The following is a 19,717-nucleotide window of genomic DNA, read 5'->3' on the forward strand; positions in this document are numbered from 1 at the left end:
GAAGTTAGTCGATGACGGATGTGGAACCTGGCGCAGAAGTCCTTGAAGTCTTGGTTGTCGAATTGCCGCCCGTTGTCGTGATGATGGTGTGCGGCAATCCGAACCCGAAGATGATGGACTTTTGGACGAAGTCCTCCATCTTTCGCTCGGTGATCTGCGCCAAGGGCTCAGCCTCGACCCACTTCGTGAAGTAGTCGATGGCGACAACGATGAACTTCCTTTGGCCCGACGCCGGTGGGAAGGGGCCGAGAATATCGACTCCCCACTGAGCGAAGGGCCACGGAGCGACAAGGGGAGCGATTTGGCTGGCCGGTTGGCGCTGAATATTGGCATACTTCTGGCATGGCTCGCACCTTCGGACCAACTCTGCCGCATCCTTTCGCATGGTCGGCCAGTAGTAGTCCCGTCGCAAGACCTTGAAGGCTAAGGACTTGCCCCCCAAGTGATTCCCACAAATTCCTTCGTGAACCTCTCGGAGAGCGTAGTCGGCGTCGGTCGGTCCCAAACACCTGAGCAGAGGGAGGGAGAACGACCTCTTGTAGAGTCGGCCGTCCATGATCACATATTGTGACGCCGACCATCGGAGTCGCTTGGCCTCCGCGGGATCTTTGGGACTGGTCCCGTCGGACAAGTACCGGACGATCGGGTCCATCCAACTTGGTTCGGACGTTAGCTGCTGCACTTCTTCGACCCGATCAATGCTCGGCTGTTGGAGGTTTTCGACAAACGTCCGACCTAAAGAATCATAGGCCGACGTTGCCAATCTGGAGAGAGCATCGGCACGAGCGTTCTCCGTCCTGGGGATGTGGGAGATCTCGAAATACCCGAGGCGGGCCACGAGATCCTTTACCTTCTGAAGATACTGGATCATGGTCGGATCTCGCGCCTCGAAGTCGCCCTTGACCTGCCCCACGATCAGCTGAGAGTCGGAGAATGCCCGGAGGCTGTCGACGCCCAATTCCTTCGCCATCCTCAAGCCCGCGAGGAGTGCCTCGTATTCGGCTTGATTGTTGGAGGCCTTGAAGTCGAACCGGAGGGCGTATTCGGTGACTACCCCGTCCGAGTTCGTGAGCAGGAGCCCGGCCCCGCTTCCCTGAGCGTTGGAGGCTCCGTTGATGTGAAGTACCCAGGTGGAGATCGGGTCCCGCTCAGAGACCGAATCTCGTCCCGGGCCTTCCGCTCCCGACCTTTTGTCGGTCGTCGGGCATTCGGCGATGAAGTCGGCCAAGACCTGAGCCTTCAAGGCAGGCCTCGGTCGGTACTGAATGTCGAACTCGCTGAGCTTCATTGCCCACTTAGCGAGTCGCCCGGATGTGTCGGGTCGGCGCAGTACGGCCCTCAGGGGCTGGTTGGTGAGTACCACGATGGCGTGGGCCTGGAAGTATGGGCGGAGCCGTTGCGCGGAGACGGTCAGGGCGAAGACCATCTTTTCCGTCTCCGAGTATCTGGCTTCGGCACCGTGGAGCACTTTGCTGATGTAGTAGATGGGCTGATGGGTTCGGCATTCGTTTTCCCGAACGAGCACCGAACTGATCGCCTCAGAAGATGTAGCCAAGTAGAGATACAAGGTCTCCCCGATCTGCGGCTTCACGAGCAGCGGCGGGGAAGCCAAGTACCTCTTCAGGTCTTCAAAGGCCTGTTCGCACTCATCCGACCAAGAAAAACCGTTCGCCTGGTGCAGGGTCTTGAAGAACGGGAGGCACCTTTCAGCTGATCGGGAAATGAATCGGCTAAGAGCGACGATTCTCCCGCTCAGCTGCTGGACCTCCTTCTTGGTGTTCGGATGACGCATGTCGAGGATCGCCTTTATCTTCTCAGGGTTGGCCTCGATCCCTCTCTGAGAAACGAGGAATCCGAGGAACTTCCCCGAGGTCACCCCGAAGGCACATTTGGTCGGGTTGAGCTTCATTCGGTGTCGTCGAAGGGTGCGGAAGGTCTCGTCGAGATCCTGAACATGCTCCGGGATCTGCGTGCTCTTCACCAGCATGTCGTCCACATACACTTCCATGTTGCGGCCGATCTGGTCTTTGAAGACCTTATTGACGAGTCGCTGGTAGGTGGCACCGGCGTTCTTCAATCCGAAGGGCATCACCCTGTAGCAGTAGAGGCCCTTGGGGGTCACGAACGCGGTGTGCTCCTCGTCTTCAGGCGCCATCCGGATCTGATTGTACCCAGCGAAGGCGTCCATGAAGCTGAGCAGTCGAAATCCGGACGTCGCATCCACCAGCTGGTCGATCTTTGGGAGTGGAAAGCTATCCTTCGGGCATGCTCGGTTGAGGTCGGTGTAGTCGATACAGATCCTCCACTTCCCGTTGGCTTTCTTGACCATGACGACATTGGCGAGCCAATCGGGATACGTGGATTCGCGAATGAAGCCCGCTTCGAGCAGCTTGTCCACTTCCTCGTCGATGGCCTTCTGCCTTTCTGGGGCGAAGGACCTTTTCTTCTGCCTCACCGGTTTCATCGTCGGATCGATGTTGAGTCGGTGAGTCATTGTTTCCGGAGGGATGCCCGACATATCAGCTGCCGACCATGCGAATATGTCGGCGTTGGCCGTCAGGAGCTCCGCCAGTCGGTGGCGTTCGGCGTCGGGCAATTGAGACCCGACCCAAACTTTTCTGTCGGGATTTTCTCCTATCGGGATCGCCTCGAGCTGCTCGGCCGGCGAACCCCGCTCTTCCTCCTCCCGTTGATCCAGTTTGTCGATTGTCAGGGGATCCTTTGTCTCGTTGCTTTGGACGGAGATTTGAAAGCATCGTCGGGCGAGCTGTTGATCTCCGCACATCTCCCCGACTCCGTTTCTAGTCGGGAATCGAACAAGGAGATGGTACGTCGAGACGATCGCCCTGAGAGCGTTCAGTCCGGGTCGCCCGAGTATGGCATTGTAGGCCGAAGGGACTTGGACGACCGCGAAGATGAGGGAGACCGTGCTTTGCCGTGGTTCGGTACCGACCGTCACGGGCAGGGTGATTTCTCCTTCTGTCGTGATGGTGTCTCCGGCAAAGCCGATCAAGGGCGTGGAGACCCCACTAAGTCGATCCGTCGGCAGTCGCATTCGGGAGAAGGTCGAGTAAAACAAAACATTTGTCGAACTTCCATTATCAACAAAAATTCGTTTTACATCGTAATTGGCTATTGTCGCCGACACAACAACAGCATCGTCGTGGGGAGTCTGGATGCCCCGAACGTCGTCTTCCGCGAAGGTGATTACGTCGTTCGGTCGTGGCTTTTTGGTCGGCTCCCCCCTGTAGACGTCCCCGATCCCAGCCGCTTGGAAATCATGTTGATGACTCCGGCCGTCGGCTGGTTAGTCGGTGCCTCTTCAGTCGGCTGGGGGCATCGATCGGCAGTCGGTCGGGTCGGCGGACCCTTTCGAAACTTGCCGAGATACCCTCGGCGGATGAGATTTTCGATCTCGTCCTTCAACTGGATGCATCGCTCGATGTCGTGGCCGTGGCTCCGATGGAACCGGCAGTACTTCCGATGGTCGAGGCCCTTTGCCTTCAGAGGCGGAGGCCGTCGCAGGTATTCCTTCCCCTCGATCTCCATCAAGATCTGCGCACGGGGAGCGGAGAGAGGAGTGTAGGAGTCATACCTGGGACGCACCGACCTTGGAGTCTGTCGGCGGGGTGATTTTTGGATCTGTCGGGGTGGAGAAAGCCGACTACCGGCCGGGGGCCGGCCTGGTTCGGCGGGCTCCCGACCTTTTCTTCGTTTCTCCTTCGGACCCCTGGGCTCGACCAAGCGTCGGTCGGACGCTCCTTCGTCCGCGCGCATATACTTGTATGCGCGCTCCAATAGCTCGGCGTATGTTCGGGGGAGGGTCTTGTCCAGAGAATAGGTAAATCGGGACGACCTCAGGCCCCTCTTCATGGCTGAAACCGCCATGTCTTCGTTGAGGTCCCGGACCTCGAGCGTGGCAGCGTTGAATCGCGCCACGAAGTGTCGGAGCGTCTCGTTTTCCCCCTGCTTGAGGGAGAAAAGGCTATCCGACGTTCGCGGCGGCTTTCGGCTGGTGCTGAAATGGGCCACGAACGAGTGCTCGAGCTGCGCGAAGGAATGGATACTGCCCGATCGAAGACCGGAGTACCAAGCCCTGGCAGCTTTGCGAAGTGTGGCGGGGAAACCGATGCAAAAAAGAGCGTCGGTTGCCCCTTGAATTGTCATGAGAGCTTTATAGCTCTCGAGGTGGTCGACTGGGTCGGTGGAGCCGTCGTAGGGCTCCACGTGCGGCATCTTGAACCGACTGGGAATCGGCTCGTCGAGGACCAGTCGGGAGAGAGGTTGGGCGGTCTGGAAGTCGACGTCATTCGAAGACTTCTGGCCGTCCATCTGCAATTGGGCGAGTCGGCGGTCGATCTCCTCGAACCGTCGCTCGTAGTCGTCCGCTCGTCGATGCTGGGAGACCCCAGGTGTGGAGCCTCCGGAAGACTCTGAAGGAGAGGCCGACGGTGTGCGCGGCCGCTTTTCCTTCCTCGCCCGTTCCAACGGGGAAGGAGAGGGCCGCTGGGACCGTCGGTCGTCGCGCCGAGGTCGACCCTCCTCCTCCCCGTGGGAGCGCTGTGGGAAGTGCTCGCCTGGAGGCGGCAGGGGTCGGCGCGACCGTCGGCGGCTACTCCTGGAAGGCATAGGTCGGGCCGCCGGTTGTTGCTGGAGGCTTTTGACTGCGTCGGTCAGCACGGTCATCTGCCGCACGATGGCCGCAATCTGGGCCTCCGTGGTTACTGCGGGGTGCGGAGAGCTAGGCTCCGCCGCCGGTGGGGGCGGGGAGGCTTCTTCCCGGCGGGAAGAACGCCTTGCCGACCCAGTGATTCTCGATCGTTGAGCTCTTGTCTTTGTCATGCTGTCCCCTTCCTGGCGCGCCAATCTGTTGCGGCCAATCGCCTCGTCGCCCGATCGCCTGGAAGCATGCACCTGCAAAAGGAAGTCCGCACTGACCGGAGGCGGCTCCGGTGGGGACCCTCCGACGGTCAAGTCAGAGAGGTGACTGGGCAACAGTGAAATGCAGACAGAGAGCTCTGAGAGGGAGAGGGAGAGAGAGAGAGAGGGGCGAGCCTGCGTATGTGGGAGAGACGGGCGGATCGATCCCTTGCACTGTTGCCTTCCCCGGTATATATAGTGGAGCATGGTATGGCGCCATCATTAATGGCGCGGACAAGTGAGGAACTGTCAACTCACTGTAGACTGTCAGAGCCGCCGTGAAAATGTCACGTCGCTGTGTAGCCGTCTAATCACCAGGGTTGACCCGGTTCTCGGCGGGACAACGCCCCTAGGTGACCGTGCCGCATGTCCGTGTCAGAGCTGACAACGTCTGGCGGCCGTACGGCGGTTGGTGGAGTCGGCCGACCCAGGGTCGGTGGCCAGCAGAGTGGCGTCGGACTCCTCCGTCGGTCGGCGAGCTTCATGTGGGTCGGCTAACGGACCTCTGGGTTTAGTCGGTCGGGAATGGACTATGGAATGGCCGCAGTTAGCCGCTGATGGCGTCCGTCGGCCTGTCGCCCGACCTATGATCGGCCAGGCAGAGTCGTCCGTCGGGTCGTCGGTTAGTCGGCCGGGCTGCCAGGTCGGGCCCTCCGATAGTCGGTCGGTCGGGCTGCCAGACGGTCGGGCCCTCCGACAGACGGTCGGTCGGTCGGTGGGTATCCCCCAACACATCTTTTTACTGTTTGTTTGTGAATTGAAGTGAGCTAGATTGGTTCAATTCCCAACACGGTTCAAATATTGACAAAATTTGGTTCTGTTGCCCAAGTCTTGTGAAAGATATTTGCGGTGTGACTTCGGTGATGGGCATTGAATGCAGTGGTGTTTGTGTAGCACGTGAGGCGGCTGAAGTTTGCTTATGTGATTAGAAAGTGCAACATATTCATGTTGTGATTTTAGCATTTCTCAAAATCCGTTAAATTTCTTGGGAGAATGTCCATCAAGGAATGCGAAGGAGTGCTGCCAAAACCCTTTTTTTTTTTTTTTAAATAGGAGACAAAAATGCCACCCAGAAAAATTTTATTAATGATTCAAACCAATAATAAGCTGCAGGACAACGGATCTATTAATTGAGCACCTAAGCAAACTTTAAGCGCATGTTTAATCGGAGATATTGGGCTGTGGATTGGGAATAAGACTTGGCGACTCCCATTCGAATTGCTTGGTTGATGAAGCCACATTTTTATTTTAATTTCAAAATAAATAAAAATATCTCATTTTTTTAAATTCAATTTTTATTTTTTTTAATATTTTAATTTTATTTTCAATACCGATCATAAATTAAATATGTTGGGAGACATATATACTATTCTGATTATCATTTTTATCCATTCCAATTTCGATTTTAAATAAATATAAATACATCTTGTTAAAACATCCAAGATAAGATTATTATATATGAGATTTAAAATTTTAAAAATTTACTGTATTACTGATCAGCAAAATTTTTCTAGCAAGAGTTGGGGGCTGATTGCCAAATAGGCGTGGAAAATTTGGGATGCTAATTTGTTCTCTAGACCGCTGTCCATCCTTTTCCGGCACTCGTTTAACCTTCAGAAAAAAATTGCTATTTCGTTCTCTCTCTTGCCTTCCTTTTCTCTCTTGCTTTCTTCAGCAGTGACATCAAAAGACTGCCTGTTTCAAAAGGCGAATCTGAGGATGCGGCCATGAAGAGAAGGGAGCAACGGGAGATTGTACTCGTAGGCCACAACCCGTAGCTTGTTGGGCCATAAAGTCCAGAAACACGTAACATTTGCACTCATGTCTCCGGCAACTAGACAAGTAAACATAGAACATGCCTCATATTAACGACCCGTCTTGGCAGTTAATGATCTTGAGCCAAAATTAATTTGTGAGATTGGGTGCGATCAAATTAAGCTGCACTGGAAGCATATGAACACTAATCTGAAAACCTACCTTGAAACCTCATCCTGCCTAAACTGAGCCTCGTTTGAGGAACATAAATCCAAAGAGAGCAAAGAAAATATACGTACACCAGCTGAGTGACTTTTTGGCGATATGTTAGAGATTCTGACCTTTAATGATGTTATGTGGCAGACCTCTAATCTAGTATTCAAAAAGAACAGCATATCTGCTATTGTGGTTGATCCTCGAATTGAAACCCAGGCCGGTCAACTAAGGTTGGCACCACTAATAAAGCGCTTCAGAAGAACGACCAAACCTATGAAAAGAAGTCTTTTGTTAGAGTTGTTTAGAGTTGTTCCTGACGAGGATCATTTGATATTCAAATCAATAGAAGATTAATTGATAGTGGAAGAAGAAGAGCGAAAGGGGCTTGATAGCTTACATGCAGTCACCTTCTTCCTCCAATTTATAAAGGGAGGCCGAAGGTTATTTTCATGATCGATAGTGGCTACGTAAGCAGAGATCGAGTGAGCGGTTATCACACTTCGCGTGCAATGTAGTATCACCAAGCGATCTTTTTTCTTACGTATTTCTACGGTTTGTTTGTGAATTATTTCTATTTAATTTGACTTAGATATATGGTAGATTTATAAAATAAATCTCAAGTCCAATTTAATCTAACTTGAATGGAAATGGATTAGACAAGTTTAATTTCCTAATGATAAATTTGAAGCCCTGTCCCACCGGCCCAGATCCAGAACAATAGCCCAGCCCACGCACGCAGGCGCATGTGAAAATACCAGCCCAGGCCCAGTTCCCTCTCGTGAATGAGGTGTATGCGGTCTACCGCGGTCTCATGATCCACGACGGGCACGTGGACCAAGCGTCCATTTCCAGGATGTTTCTCACAGTCTACGGTGGACTGGCGTCCGTTTTCTTAATGTTTCTCATGGTTCACACAAATTCTGATGGACCGGATGCACGATCGAATGGTCCTTCTTTCTCCCGATGATGATCCGATGGCTGAGGGCTTATCCGAATTGATTTGGGCATGTTTCAGATGGTTTTGATCTCTGATTTGGGCCGTGCGATGCAGATCTGATGGTTGATCTTATTTTTTCGATTTTGTAGCGAATAGGAGTCTGTTTTTGACACAGTTTGGATCTGGATTCATCTGGTGATGAGCTCTATTTAAAGGAAGGACTTGGGAGAAGGTTCTATAGTCTGAGAGTAGTGAAAAAAATAAAAAAAAGAGGATCCAAAAGAAGAGAAAAAATAAGAGAGACTTGAGATTCCTTTGAGAGAAAAATAAAAGTATTTTTCTTTTGTAAAAGAGAGTCTGTGTGAGTCTTTTTATTTTTCTTCTTTTTCTTCTCTAATTTTATACTTCGTTGTGCCATGGATTATTAATAAAAGAATGTTGAGGAGGTCTTGCCCGTGGACGTAGGCTAACAATTAGGCCGAACCACGTAAATTTAGTATGCTTTTTTTTCTTTTATTTTTATTACTCGATTATCTCTCCTATTTTGCATTCTACGTTTGTTTTAGTTATCTTTTCTTTACGAAACGATCTTATTTTCGCTGTACTTATATGCTGTGTGAATCGAAGTATGCTCGATTATCCTACGATCTGTTCTTTCAGTTTGGTATTAGAGCGCAGAAGATTCTTTTGTAGCTGGTTTGATTTGAAACAAGACGAGCAAGGTGATGACAACAGAATACGAGATACCGAAGTTTGATGGATCAAACTTTGCACTTTGGAAGATGAAGATGTAGGTGGTATTGATCAAGAATGGTTGTGAAATTGCTTTGCAAAAAAAAGAACGTAAACCTCAAGAGATGACGGATGGGCAATATGAAGAAAAAGACAAGCTGGCAATGACGAACCTCTATTTGACGTTGGATGATTCGGTATTATTCAATATCGAGATCGAGGCTACTGCAAAAGGGATTTGAAAAAAATTGAAGAATCTCTATGAAGATAAGTCTTTGGTAAATAAAATCTATTTAAGATGATAATTATATAATTTGAAGAGGAAGGATGATGCACCAGTTCAAGAGCACTTGGGTGTATTCAATTCCATTGTGAGCAAGCTTGCGGTCCTAGATATTAGAATTGATGATGAAGAGAAGGCCAGCATTCTACTTTGTTCTATGCCGGAGTCTTGGGATAATTTTATCATGAACTTGAGTCACGTTAAAATTCTCAAGATGGAGTCAGTTGTTGCATCATTGCTTACAGAAGAGATGAGGCAGAAATCTAGCCAAGAAAGTTCTTTAGGAAAAGTCATGATAACACGGGGCAGACCCTTCGAAAAGGAACGTGGTGATCGAAGGAAGACAAAATCTAAATCCAAAAACAAGAAAAAGATGAAATGCTGGAATTGTGAAAAATCAGGATATGTAAAGAAAGATTGCCGGACTAAAGGAGTTGATACAAAATCTGAATCGAAAAACTTCCAAAACAATATAGCAGAAAGTGAAACTGATTCGACTACTTCAGATGATAGGGATGCATTGACGGTATTGAAGAGATCCGAGCTCGCACGTTATTGGATTTTAGATTCGGAGGCATCTTTTCATATGACTCCTTTTAGGGAATACAAATCATTGGATGGAGGAGTTATCTATTTGGGTAACAATACAACTTGTCCTGTGATTGGAGTGGGAGATGTTCGGATCAAAATATTTGATGTATAGTTCGGACGATTTCTAATGTACGGCATGTTCCTTCACTGCGTAAGAGTCTACTGTCACTTGAAAAGTTTTGTAAGTTAGGCTTAAAGTTTATCAGAAAGAAAAATCAATTGAAGGTGTCCAAAGAGTATTTGGTGGTGATAAAGGAAGAACAAATAAGTGATCTTTATAAATTGATGGGCAAGACTCAGGTGGGAGAGGCAGCAATAGCAAGTTCAAAAACAGTGTTTCCGATGGTTTGGCATCGACGTTTGGGATATATGAGTGAGCGTGGGCTATAATTATTGTCAAATAAGGAGCTTCTTCTGGGGTTCAAATCAGCACCACTGAAATTTTGTGAAGATTGCATCTATGGTAAACGAAGAAGGATCTCTTTCTCTTTATCACAGTAGTGGAGTAAGAAATTTCTGGAGCTAATCCACTCAGATACTTGGGAGTCGCCTGATAGATCATTGGATAGATGTTCCTACTTCGTCTCCTTCATTGATGACTATTCTCGAAAGGCTTGGATAAATATTTTGAAACGGAAATATGATGTTTTTGAAATCTTTAAGAAATTCAAGGCCCTGGTAGAAAATAAAAAAGGTTTGAAAATTAAATACCTACATTCTGATAATGGAAGAGAATATTGCTCCAAGGAGTTTGATGAGTTTTGTAGTGAGTATGAAATTCGACGACAGCTTACGGTTTCTGAGACACCACAGCAAAATAGTGCGGCAAAGAGGTTTAATAGAACACTCATGGAAAAGGTCCGTAGTATGATGAGCACTGCAAAACTTGACAAGAGATTTTGGACAGAGGCTGCATGTATGGCTTGTTACTTGATCAATCGAGTACCAACAAAATTTCTCGGGTTAGAAATTTCAGAAGAACTTTGGAGCGGCAAGCCAGTAAATTATTCCCATCTCTGTGTCTTTGGTTGTGATGCATATATGTAGATTTCGAAAGAAAAGAGGATAAAATTGGATAAGAACTCTCGGAGGTGTATCTTTCTTGGCTATGCCAAAGGAGTAAAGGGTATCGATTGTGGGACCCTACTACCCACAAGATCATTGTTAGTCGAGATATTATTTTCAATGAAAAATCTTTTCAAGACATCAAGAAAAAGCAAGATGATGAAGTCATTACTTCTGTTGAGTTCTTTGATGCAGATAATGAGGTGCAAGCAGAGCAAGCACAGGAGAATGATAAGGTAGTTGATGATGGACCAGGTGCGGAGTCTTTGTAATTCTCTAAGGATGTTATCTCACTGGAAGAGCCACCAATAGAGTCTGAGTGACCTAGGACGGTCATTAGACCTCCTACCAGGTATGATGACTATATCACTTCTTTCATTCCTTCTGCTAACCATATTTGTGCTTATGTTGCTTTGGCGGAGGAGGACGAGCCAACTTCATACAAGGAGGTTTGTGAGTCCACCAATGCTAAAAAGTGACATTGTGCTATGGAGGAGGAGATGGAGTCACTTCGGAAGAACAAAACATGGGAGCTTGTAGTTCTACCACAGGAGAGGAGTTCGATCGTATGCCAATGGGTCTATAAAGTGAAGAAGGATACAGATGAAAATGTGGAGATGTTCAAAGCACGTTTGGTGGTAAAATGTTATGCTCAGAAATCAAAAATTGATTTTGATAAGATCTTCTCACCAGTGGTTCGTCTTACTACTATTCCAGTTGTTTTGGCAATCACGGCAGTCATGGATTTGGAGCTCGAGCAAATGGATGTAAAGATGGCCTTCTTGCATGGTGACTTGGAGGAGGAGATTTATATGGTGCAACTTGAAGGTTTTGTTGAAAAAGATAAAGAAGAGTTGGTTTGTCGGCTAAACAAATCATTGTACGGTCTTAAACAAGTGCCGAGGTATTGGTGCAAGTGATTTGATTCCTTCATTATGAGTTTGAGATTTGATCGACTGGAGGCAGATCATTATGCATATTTCTGCGGTTATGATAATGGGAGCTTCTGTATCTTATTATTATATGTTGACGATATGGTGGTCACAAAAATAGCAGGAGTCGGATATTAGATCTGAAAGCTCAGTTGGCTGGAGAGTTCGAGATGAAGGACTTAGGAGCCATGAACCAAATACCCGAGATGAAGGTGCTATGGGAGAGGAAGGATAAGAAGGTCTGACTATTAGAAAAGGGATATGTAGAGAAAGTTCTGCAGCACTTCAATATGCAGAATGCAAAGCCGGTGTCTACCCCATTTTCTATTCAATTGAAACTATCAGCAGAGCAATCACTCAGTACGGAAGCAGAAAAGGCTGACATAATTCAGGTACCATATTCATCAGCACTAAGAAGTCTTATGTTTGTCATGGTATGCACAAGATCAGACATTGCACAAGCAGTGGAAGTTGTGAGCCAGTATATAGCAAATCTAGGTAGCGACCATTGGACAGTAGTAAAGTGGATCCTTCGATATTTCAGGGGGACGACTGATCGTTCACTCTGTTATGGTTCAACAGGTTTGGAGTGCATTGGGTATATTGATTCTGATTTTGCAGGTGATCGAGACAAGAGGAGATCTACCACAGACTATGTGTTCTCCATGGGTGGTGGTGCTATTAGCTGGGAGTCTAAGCTTCAGTCAGTGGTAGCATTATCAATGATAGAGGCAGAATATATTACAGTGGCACACGCATGTAAAGAAGCTATTTGGCTCAAAAAGCTTTTTGGAGATTTCATGGTGAAGCAAGATATGATGAGGGTGAATTATGATAGTCAAAGCACATTGCACTTGGCGAAAAATCTATTGTTTCACTCTCGGACGAAGCATATTGACATTCGCTATTATTTTGTAAGAGATGTGGTTGATGATGATCTAGTCTCATTGCTGAAAATTCATACAGATGCAAATCCAGCAGATGTATTGACAAAGTCAGTGGCTCGGGAGAAGTTCAATTAGAGCAAAGCTTCTCTTACTCTTGGAGCTACATGAGGAGTGGGAGGTTGGCAAGGCCTCCAAAGATGACATTCTTGTGAGTTCGGCACATGTCTTCAAGTGGGAGAATTGATAAATTTGAAGTCCTGTCCGACCGGCCCAAATCTAGAACAATAGCCCAGGCCCACGCGCGCGGGCGCGCGCATGCGAAAACACCGGCCCAGGCCCAGTTCCCTCTCGCGGACGTGGTGTACGTGGTCTACCGCGGTCTCGTGATCCACGTCGGGCACGTGGATCGAGCGCCTGTTTCCAAGGCATTTCTCGCGGTCCATAATGGACTGGCGCCCATTTTCTTAGTGTTTCTCGCAGTCCATGCGAATTTTGGTAGACCGGATGCACGATCGAATGGTCCTCCTTTCTCCCGATGATGATCCGACGGCTGAGGGCTTATCCGAATTGATTTGGGCATGTTTCAGATGGTTTTGATCTCTGATTTGGGCCATGCGATGCAGATCCGACGGTTGATCTTATTTCTTCGATTCTACAGTGAATAAGAGTCCGTTTTTGACACGGTTTGGATCTGGATTCATCTGGTGACGAGCTCTATTTAAAGGGAGGACTTGGGAGAAGGTTCTGTAGCTTGAGAGCAGTGAAAAAAATAAAAAAAAAGAGGGTCCAAGAGAAGAGGAAAACTAAGAGAGACGTGAGATTCCATTGAAAGGAAAATAAAAATATTTTTTTTTTGTAAAAGAGAGTCTGTGTGAGCATTTTTTTTTTTAATTTTGTACTTCACTGTGTCGTGAATTATTAATAGAAAAATATTGAGGAGGTCTTGCCCGTAGACGTAGGCCAACAATCAGGCTGAATCATATAAATCTTGTGTGCTTTATTTTTTTTAATTTTTATTGCTTGATTATCTCTCTTATTTTATATTTTACGTTTGTTTTAGTTATCTTTTCTCTACCAAATGATCTTATTTTTACTGTACTTGCATGCTCTGTGAATCGAGATGTGCTCGATTATCCCATAGCATGTTCTTTTACCTAACACGATAGAATCGATAAGATTGGGATGGAACTGTTCCCCAATTCAATATGTAGCTTTTATTGGTGCCAGACGCGGCCAATATGTAGCTTTTAATGGTGCTCCATGCTAGTTCTCATCAAAGATGTTCGTAGGTGTGCAATATCGCTTGTATGATGGGCAGCGTATGTAGTGCGGTTTGCATAGTATGTTAGGGTGCTCAAATTTGCTTACGTGATTAAAAGTGTAAAAGATCATGCTGTGATATTTAGCATTTCTTCAAATACAGCAAATTTGTTGGGAGAATGTCTTTTAATAAATGTGGACAAAATTATATTGACTGGATTACCTTATTTTCCTCTAAAAGAATGATGACGTTAATCGAAAGCCAAGGCCGATCAACCGAGATTGGTCTTATCGCTGGGTCATTACCGACCATCAGGGCTCAGCAGCTCAGCTTTTGCTCGGTATCCATGATATTTTCAAGTCAGGAGTGGGATGCGGTTCGCAGTTTCCATGTCAAGGAATGATCTGGGCCGTGTTGTAGATGTTTTGTAAGTTACTGCTTTGGCATCTGGTCTACCTTGCACCAAAAAGAGAAAAAAAAACTAGATTGGTCTTGATTGGACTTATTTGGATCTGCACGTAGGTGAGGATAGCGGAAACGCTAGGAAATGGGTCAGATGGGGCGGTTCTCTTCTTACTCCACATTAGAAAATCCTCGGGTCCAAATTCCTTATGCCCTTCATGCATATGGATAGAGTATTTTCCCGCTCAAGTAATCTCCCTTTGAATCTTGAACATGAGAAATAGTATTTTCTCTCCTTGGAAATCATTCTTTCGAAAATAAAAATTTATTTAAAAATTTATATTTTTTTAGATAAATATTTTTCAAATAATACTTATACAAAAAAATAATTTATTCATATTCTTTTATGCATTGGAATTGGCTTGAGAATTTATTATCCTTATTCTTTTTCATTATTAATTTACTGGATAAATTGCTAAAATCTATCCATATTTTTTATAATATCTTCTATTATATAAATATTATTATATATAATAATATATTATATTATATCATATTATTATATTATTATTATAATATATTATGATGATATAGTATATTATATTATGATAATATATTATATTAATATATTATAATATATACTATATTATATTATATTATGATATTATATTATATTATAATATTATATTATATTATGTTATTCATATATTAATATACTATTGTTATAAGACTAAGAATATATTAAAAATAAAATAAAAAATTATTTTTTTGGTTAATAAAAAAATGACTTACTCATCTCATTTCATGGATAAATATTGTCCGTGAGAAAATAAGTTATTCATCTGAACAAAATGTGAGAACATAGGTACATTAGTTAATAAAAAAATTGATTAATTTTTTTCATAATATTTATCTACAAAAAATGAAGCCTTTAAAATTAGTTTCATAATTATTTGTATTTGTATTATGCAATAGTTTGACAAGTCATTAAGAAATAGCGATGTAAATGATATGCATTGAAAGTTTCAATAATATTTTGCGAGTTGATATGGGACGGCCGTGCCAAGCAAGAGAGCGCATATAGTAATCAACCCAACATACATAAGGTCTGACTTGCTTTAGAATTTCTGGACGGTAATAAATACAAATGTATCAGTATTTAGATGTCCAATGAAAAATTATTAGATAAGAATTTTTTATTATTTTGATAAGATAGAGAATTTATATACAACGGATACGAATATAATTCAGAAAATCAAAAAGAGTGATGTCCTGAAATGACGTTGGCGAAAAAGATACATGTGTTCACTTCCTTCTAAATGATCTGTAGCAAAACTCATGATCCAATCGGCAGTAAAGTTCGTCTCCCCTTCCTTTTCCGCCATTCAACCATTAAAAAAAACGATGTTGCTTCGTTCTCTCTCTCGCCTTCCTTTTCTATGTTGCTTCAGCGGTGACGTCCAAAAGCCTGTCCGTTTCAAATAATCATCGCTGCTGAAGCCCGTAGTCCCCATCTAATTCTTTACGGAAAAAAACAAGAATCGTCAGCTAATTACGAGATTGGCGTGGAAAAACTGGGATGCTACTTTGGCCTCTCGTTTACTTTCAACTCTTTGCGCTGAGGTCCGCAAGCTTGTTTGGCTTCAAGACGAAACACGATTGAAAATAAAAATCCCTTGACCTCCCCAGTCCTTTTATTTTATTTTATTTTTGGGCAAGATGTATATAAATGCTCTAGGTTCTAGAAAAATGAAAATATCTATTTTTTAAGTTTTACGAGCATGTAGACTTGGATTGGCCCGAGGAACACCGCGAAGCTAGCTGTCCTTTGTTTTGTCTCCAAAAGGAGGGAAATAAAAACGCCATGCTAAAGTTCTTAGACCATGGTAGTGAGGAGGAGAAGGCTCTTGTTTTGGACTCGAAAGTGGAAGGTGACATGCGGTATTCCAAGGACACGCATATACAGCCAGCGCGCTGGCGTTTTCTAAATGAAAGAAAGAAATCGAGCCATCAACCCATCTTCGTGGTGGAGTCCATGCTTTAATCCATCGATCACAATATATCCCCACTATCATCGCCAATTTTAACCACGAGAACATGTTACAGTTGTAAACGTGACGATTATTTGAATCAATGCGCTGATTGAATGATTCACTCGCTATCGAACCATACCAATGAAGGAGTCTGTGTGCATGCTTTGCTTCCTATCTACACAACCCCGATCACCAGGTAGATCGCAGGATACCGATTTAGAAGTTAGCGTAAAATTTTTGTAAATTAGAAACTAAAAGTTTCTTATAAACACCAATTTCACCATTTAATATGCACGCATCCTACAAAGTCTAAATCATGACCTGTCAAAGTAGTTTACGAATATACTTTCCCAATTTACAAAAAAATTATTTCTTTACGGATAAGATAAGTTATGCGTCAACAAAAAACTTTACTCATTATTTTCCACGTCAAAGAAGAAAACAGGCAAAAAAAAGAAAAAAAAAATATCAACGCATGAAGAAAATTGTAGAGAGAAAAAATAAGTTTTGACCATCACCAATTTCCGCTGAGGAAAGGGAACCGAGCAATGATGAGATGTGTGACATCCAACTTTATTCCCAAAAGCATCACGTTATGGATTAGAGAGCATCAGACCACTCTAAACCAGCGCTAAACCCAAAATTATATTCAAGGCAACAAATCTGTTGGAGCTTTTCTCTGACAAAGCCCAAGCAAATGAACACTGAAGTTGAATCATTCTCCAACCTTACTAGACTGAATCTTACCAGCTTTAAGATTAAGCAGATCCTCTATCAAACGGCTCATTTCATTATAAGAAGAACCCCCCTCCTCCACAGCCCTCCTTGCCATCTTCCCAAGCCCACTTGCTCTCTCTCTCCTCCCATCCGCTTCCTCTCCATTTCCCATCAACTCATTTACCGCCCTCCTTATATCCTCTCTTCCCACCATCATCCTTTCCTCCTCCTTGCTGCAGCATACTTTCACCCCGATCGCAATCCCAATCCTGAGAACATCCACAATCAGCTTCTCATTGAAGAATTGCTCGGCAAAGAGCGGCCAAGTGATCATCGGCAACCCGGCGCTCGCACCTTCCATGCACGAGTTCCAGCCACAGTGCGTCACAAATCCCCCGACGGCTTCATGGTTCAATATAAGCAGCTGAGGCGCCCATCCACTTATGATCAATGCTCTCCCTTTACGTATCACCCTCTCCTCAAACCCCTCCGGCAGCCATTCCGACAATTCACCGCCACATCTCACCACCCAAATGAACGGGTGCTCCGAAGCCTCGAGGCCCGAAGCAATCTCGCAAAGCTGAGTGCGGGTGAATCGACCTAAGCTCCCAAAACAGATGTAAAGAACCGATCCCGGCTTCTTAGCATCCAACCAACTCAAGCAGCGGTCGCAGTCCACAGAGGCCTTGTCTCCTCTCACCAGCTTATCATGCAGGTCCTGATTGCGTAGCGACACCGGGCCGACGTGCCATATTTTGATGTTAGCTCTCTCCTTGAATTCATCAATATAGTCGTGCTCCATCTCATAGAAGCTATTCACTATCATGCCATAGTTGAAGCGATGGGAATCACCCAACTGTTTGAGGAAGTAGGTTGAGGCTCCTGTGATAAAGTCAGGGAGCTGCGACCGTGTCATCTCAATCCGATGTGGAACCTCCGGCACAACAAAGGCCTGCTCGTCGCTAGTGACATTCTCATGGGGCTTGAGACGACCGACGGCACCCACGACGACGTTGCAGAAGAAGCCCGTGCCGTTGAAGATGAGCCTTGGTATGCCGAGATCATGGGCGAGGCTGGCCGACCACGGGTAGAAGATGTCAGATATGATGCAGTCGGGGTGGTGATCTTTGGCAAGCTGAGCGAAGGGGGCCTCCAGCATGTTGATGGCTGTATAGAATTCAGGGGTGACGTCTGGGTTGGGGAAAGTGGTAAGGTTTTCATGGCCTTCGAGGACCCCGGATTCCGAGTAGGGGAAGGGAATGGCAAGGAGCTCGATTTGGCGGTGGCGAGAGCTGTTGGCGAGGTCTATGGTTGGTCGGATGAGGGGGATGTTTTCAGTGGTCGTGATGATGGTGGCCTTGGCTCCACGGTCGGCTAGGAGCCTAGCAAGGTCGATCATGGGAATCATGTGGCCTGGGGCAAGGAATGGCAAGAAGAAGATGTGGAGATCCATGGAGATCTAACTAGAGAAGGCAAGAGAAGAGATTTTCTTTTTTTCTTTTTTTTTTTTTTTTTTGTTGCAAGATTTTATCTAGGAAACAACTAGAAAGGAGGAAGGTGAATGGAGTGACGGGATGGGGAGCTAAGCAGTCAAAACATTACATGGATTATATATTCTTCCCACCCCTGTTTAGACTTGTGCCCTTTACGATCATTCAGAGAACAGAAATGGTAGGCCGGCGTCAAGGAATCTCTCCGGCATCCGGCGAGATGGCATATGGGGAAGTTTGGATTAGCTGTTAGCAAACTGCCAGACTGGCGTGGAAAAGCTGGGATGGTTGGTTTTACCTTCGCGGCATTTGTTCTCTCTTTCTAAGCAATGACGTCAGCTATCTTCTTTGTTTTTTCTAGGACAGACTGGAGGTTCCGCCGTATGATTGGATCAAAGACCTTGGCCTGGCTGGTTTCGTCGGTCCTTTTTTTAATATTTTATTTTTTATGAAGCAGAATACTCAAACATTTCGGGTACATCCAACAAAATATGAAAATAGAATATCAAATAAAGCGGTAGAAATAGCCGCCACCTCCGCTTGTTAGGCTTCTCTGGACTGCTCCATCACGATGGAAGCAATCCTGTCCGCCACAATGTTCACCGTCCGGTAAACATGTCTGACATCATGGGAGATGCTCTCCCTAACAATCCTCCAGATGTCACACATCAAAGGATGAGCTGCGATCATCTCGCCTAGTCCCGAATTCATCCCAACATTGTAGCGGAATCACGTTTGATGACTAAGTGATCCACTCCCAAGGCCAATCAAGCATAAGTGATGCTAGCTTAGGCCGTCCTCAACTTGACTTATTGAAATAGTGATGTCGAAAAGGTGAAACCTCACCGGCTACCACACATCCAAAAGTCTAGGTCTTAAATAATGAATCCAACTCCACCTCTATAACCAGCTTTAGCTCTACTGGCATCTAAGTTGACCTTGAAAAAATTAAAGAGTGAAAACTCCATGTGATGAAAACTAATCAGGGCACTATATAGGCAGAATAGGAGTCCTAAATATCTCTAATAGTCAAGGTCTCTCCATGCTACAAGAAAATAGGCCTTTACGGGTGTAAAAAAGTATCGTTAAAGCTAAGAAAAAAAATGAGGTGTACATACTTTCAGCGGCACTTTTATCAGATATTGACTCGATAATAATTATATCATTAATTAATCAGCAACATTTTTATATATGCTGTTAAAAAGCTCTTTTTGACAATAACTTTTTAAACATTTATCAGTATTCTAAATATATTGTAAATTTTTTTTTTATTTGTTACAAAAAGACGAACATACAATTCTAATATCTGGAAGCCCTTTCAGCGACCTAAAAATATGCCCCACCAAAAAAGATAAAAAAATATATAAAAATAGCATCACTTCCAAATTACTGTGAAAGTTAATTAATAACATTCAAAAATGCTGATAAAATATTGCACTAAATTTTTTTTAAGTATTTTTTAAATATTTATTAGTATTTCTAAAATACTTTAAATT

General features: G+C 45.2%; 1 protein-coding gene across 1 annotated transcript; it reads right to left on the minus strand.

Annotated features, from left to right (window-relative positions):
• Positions 1-16,563: 16,563 nt before the first annotated feature.
• LOC105048200 (scopoletin glucosyltransferase) lies at positions 16,564-19,341 on the minus strand. The gene has a single exon (XM_010927428.4). The coding sequence runs from the start codon at positions 18,182-18,184 to the stop codon at positions 16,730-16,732; it is 1,455 nt and encodes a 484-aa protein (XP_010925730.1). The 5' UTR covers positions 18,185-19,341; the 3' UTR covers positions 16,564-16,729.
• Between the last annotated feature and the right edge of the window lie 376 nt (positions 19,342-19,717).

This window comes from Elaeis guineensis, chromosome 2, assembly GCF_000442705.2.
Source record: "Elaeis guineensis isolate ETL-2024a chromosome 2, EG11, whole genome shotgun sequence".
Classification (NCBI taxonomy): domain Eukaryota; kingdom Viridiplantae; phylum Streptophyta; class Magnoliopsida; order Arecales; family Arecaceae; genus Elaeis; species Elaeis guineensis.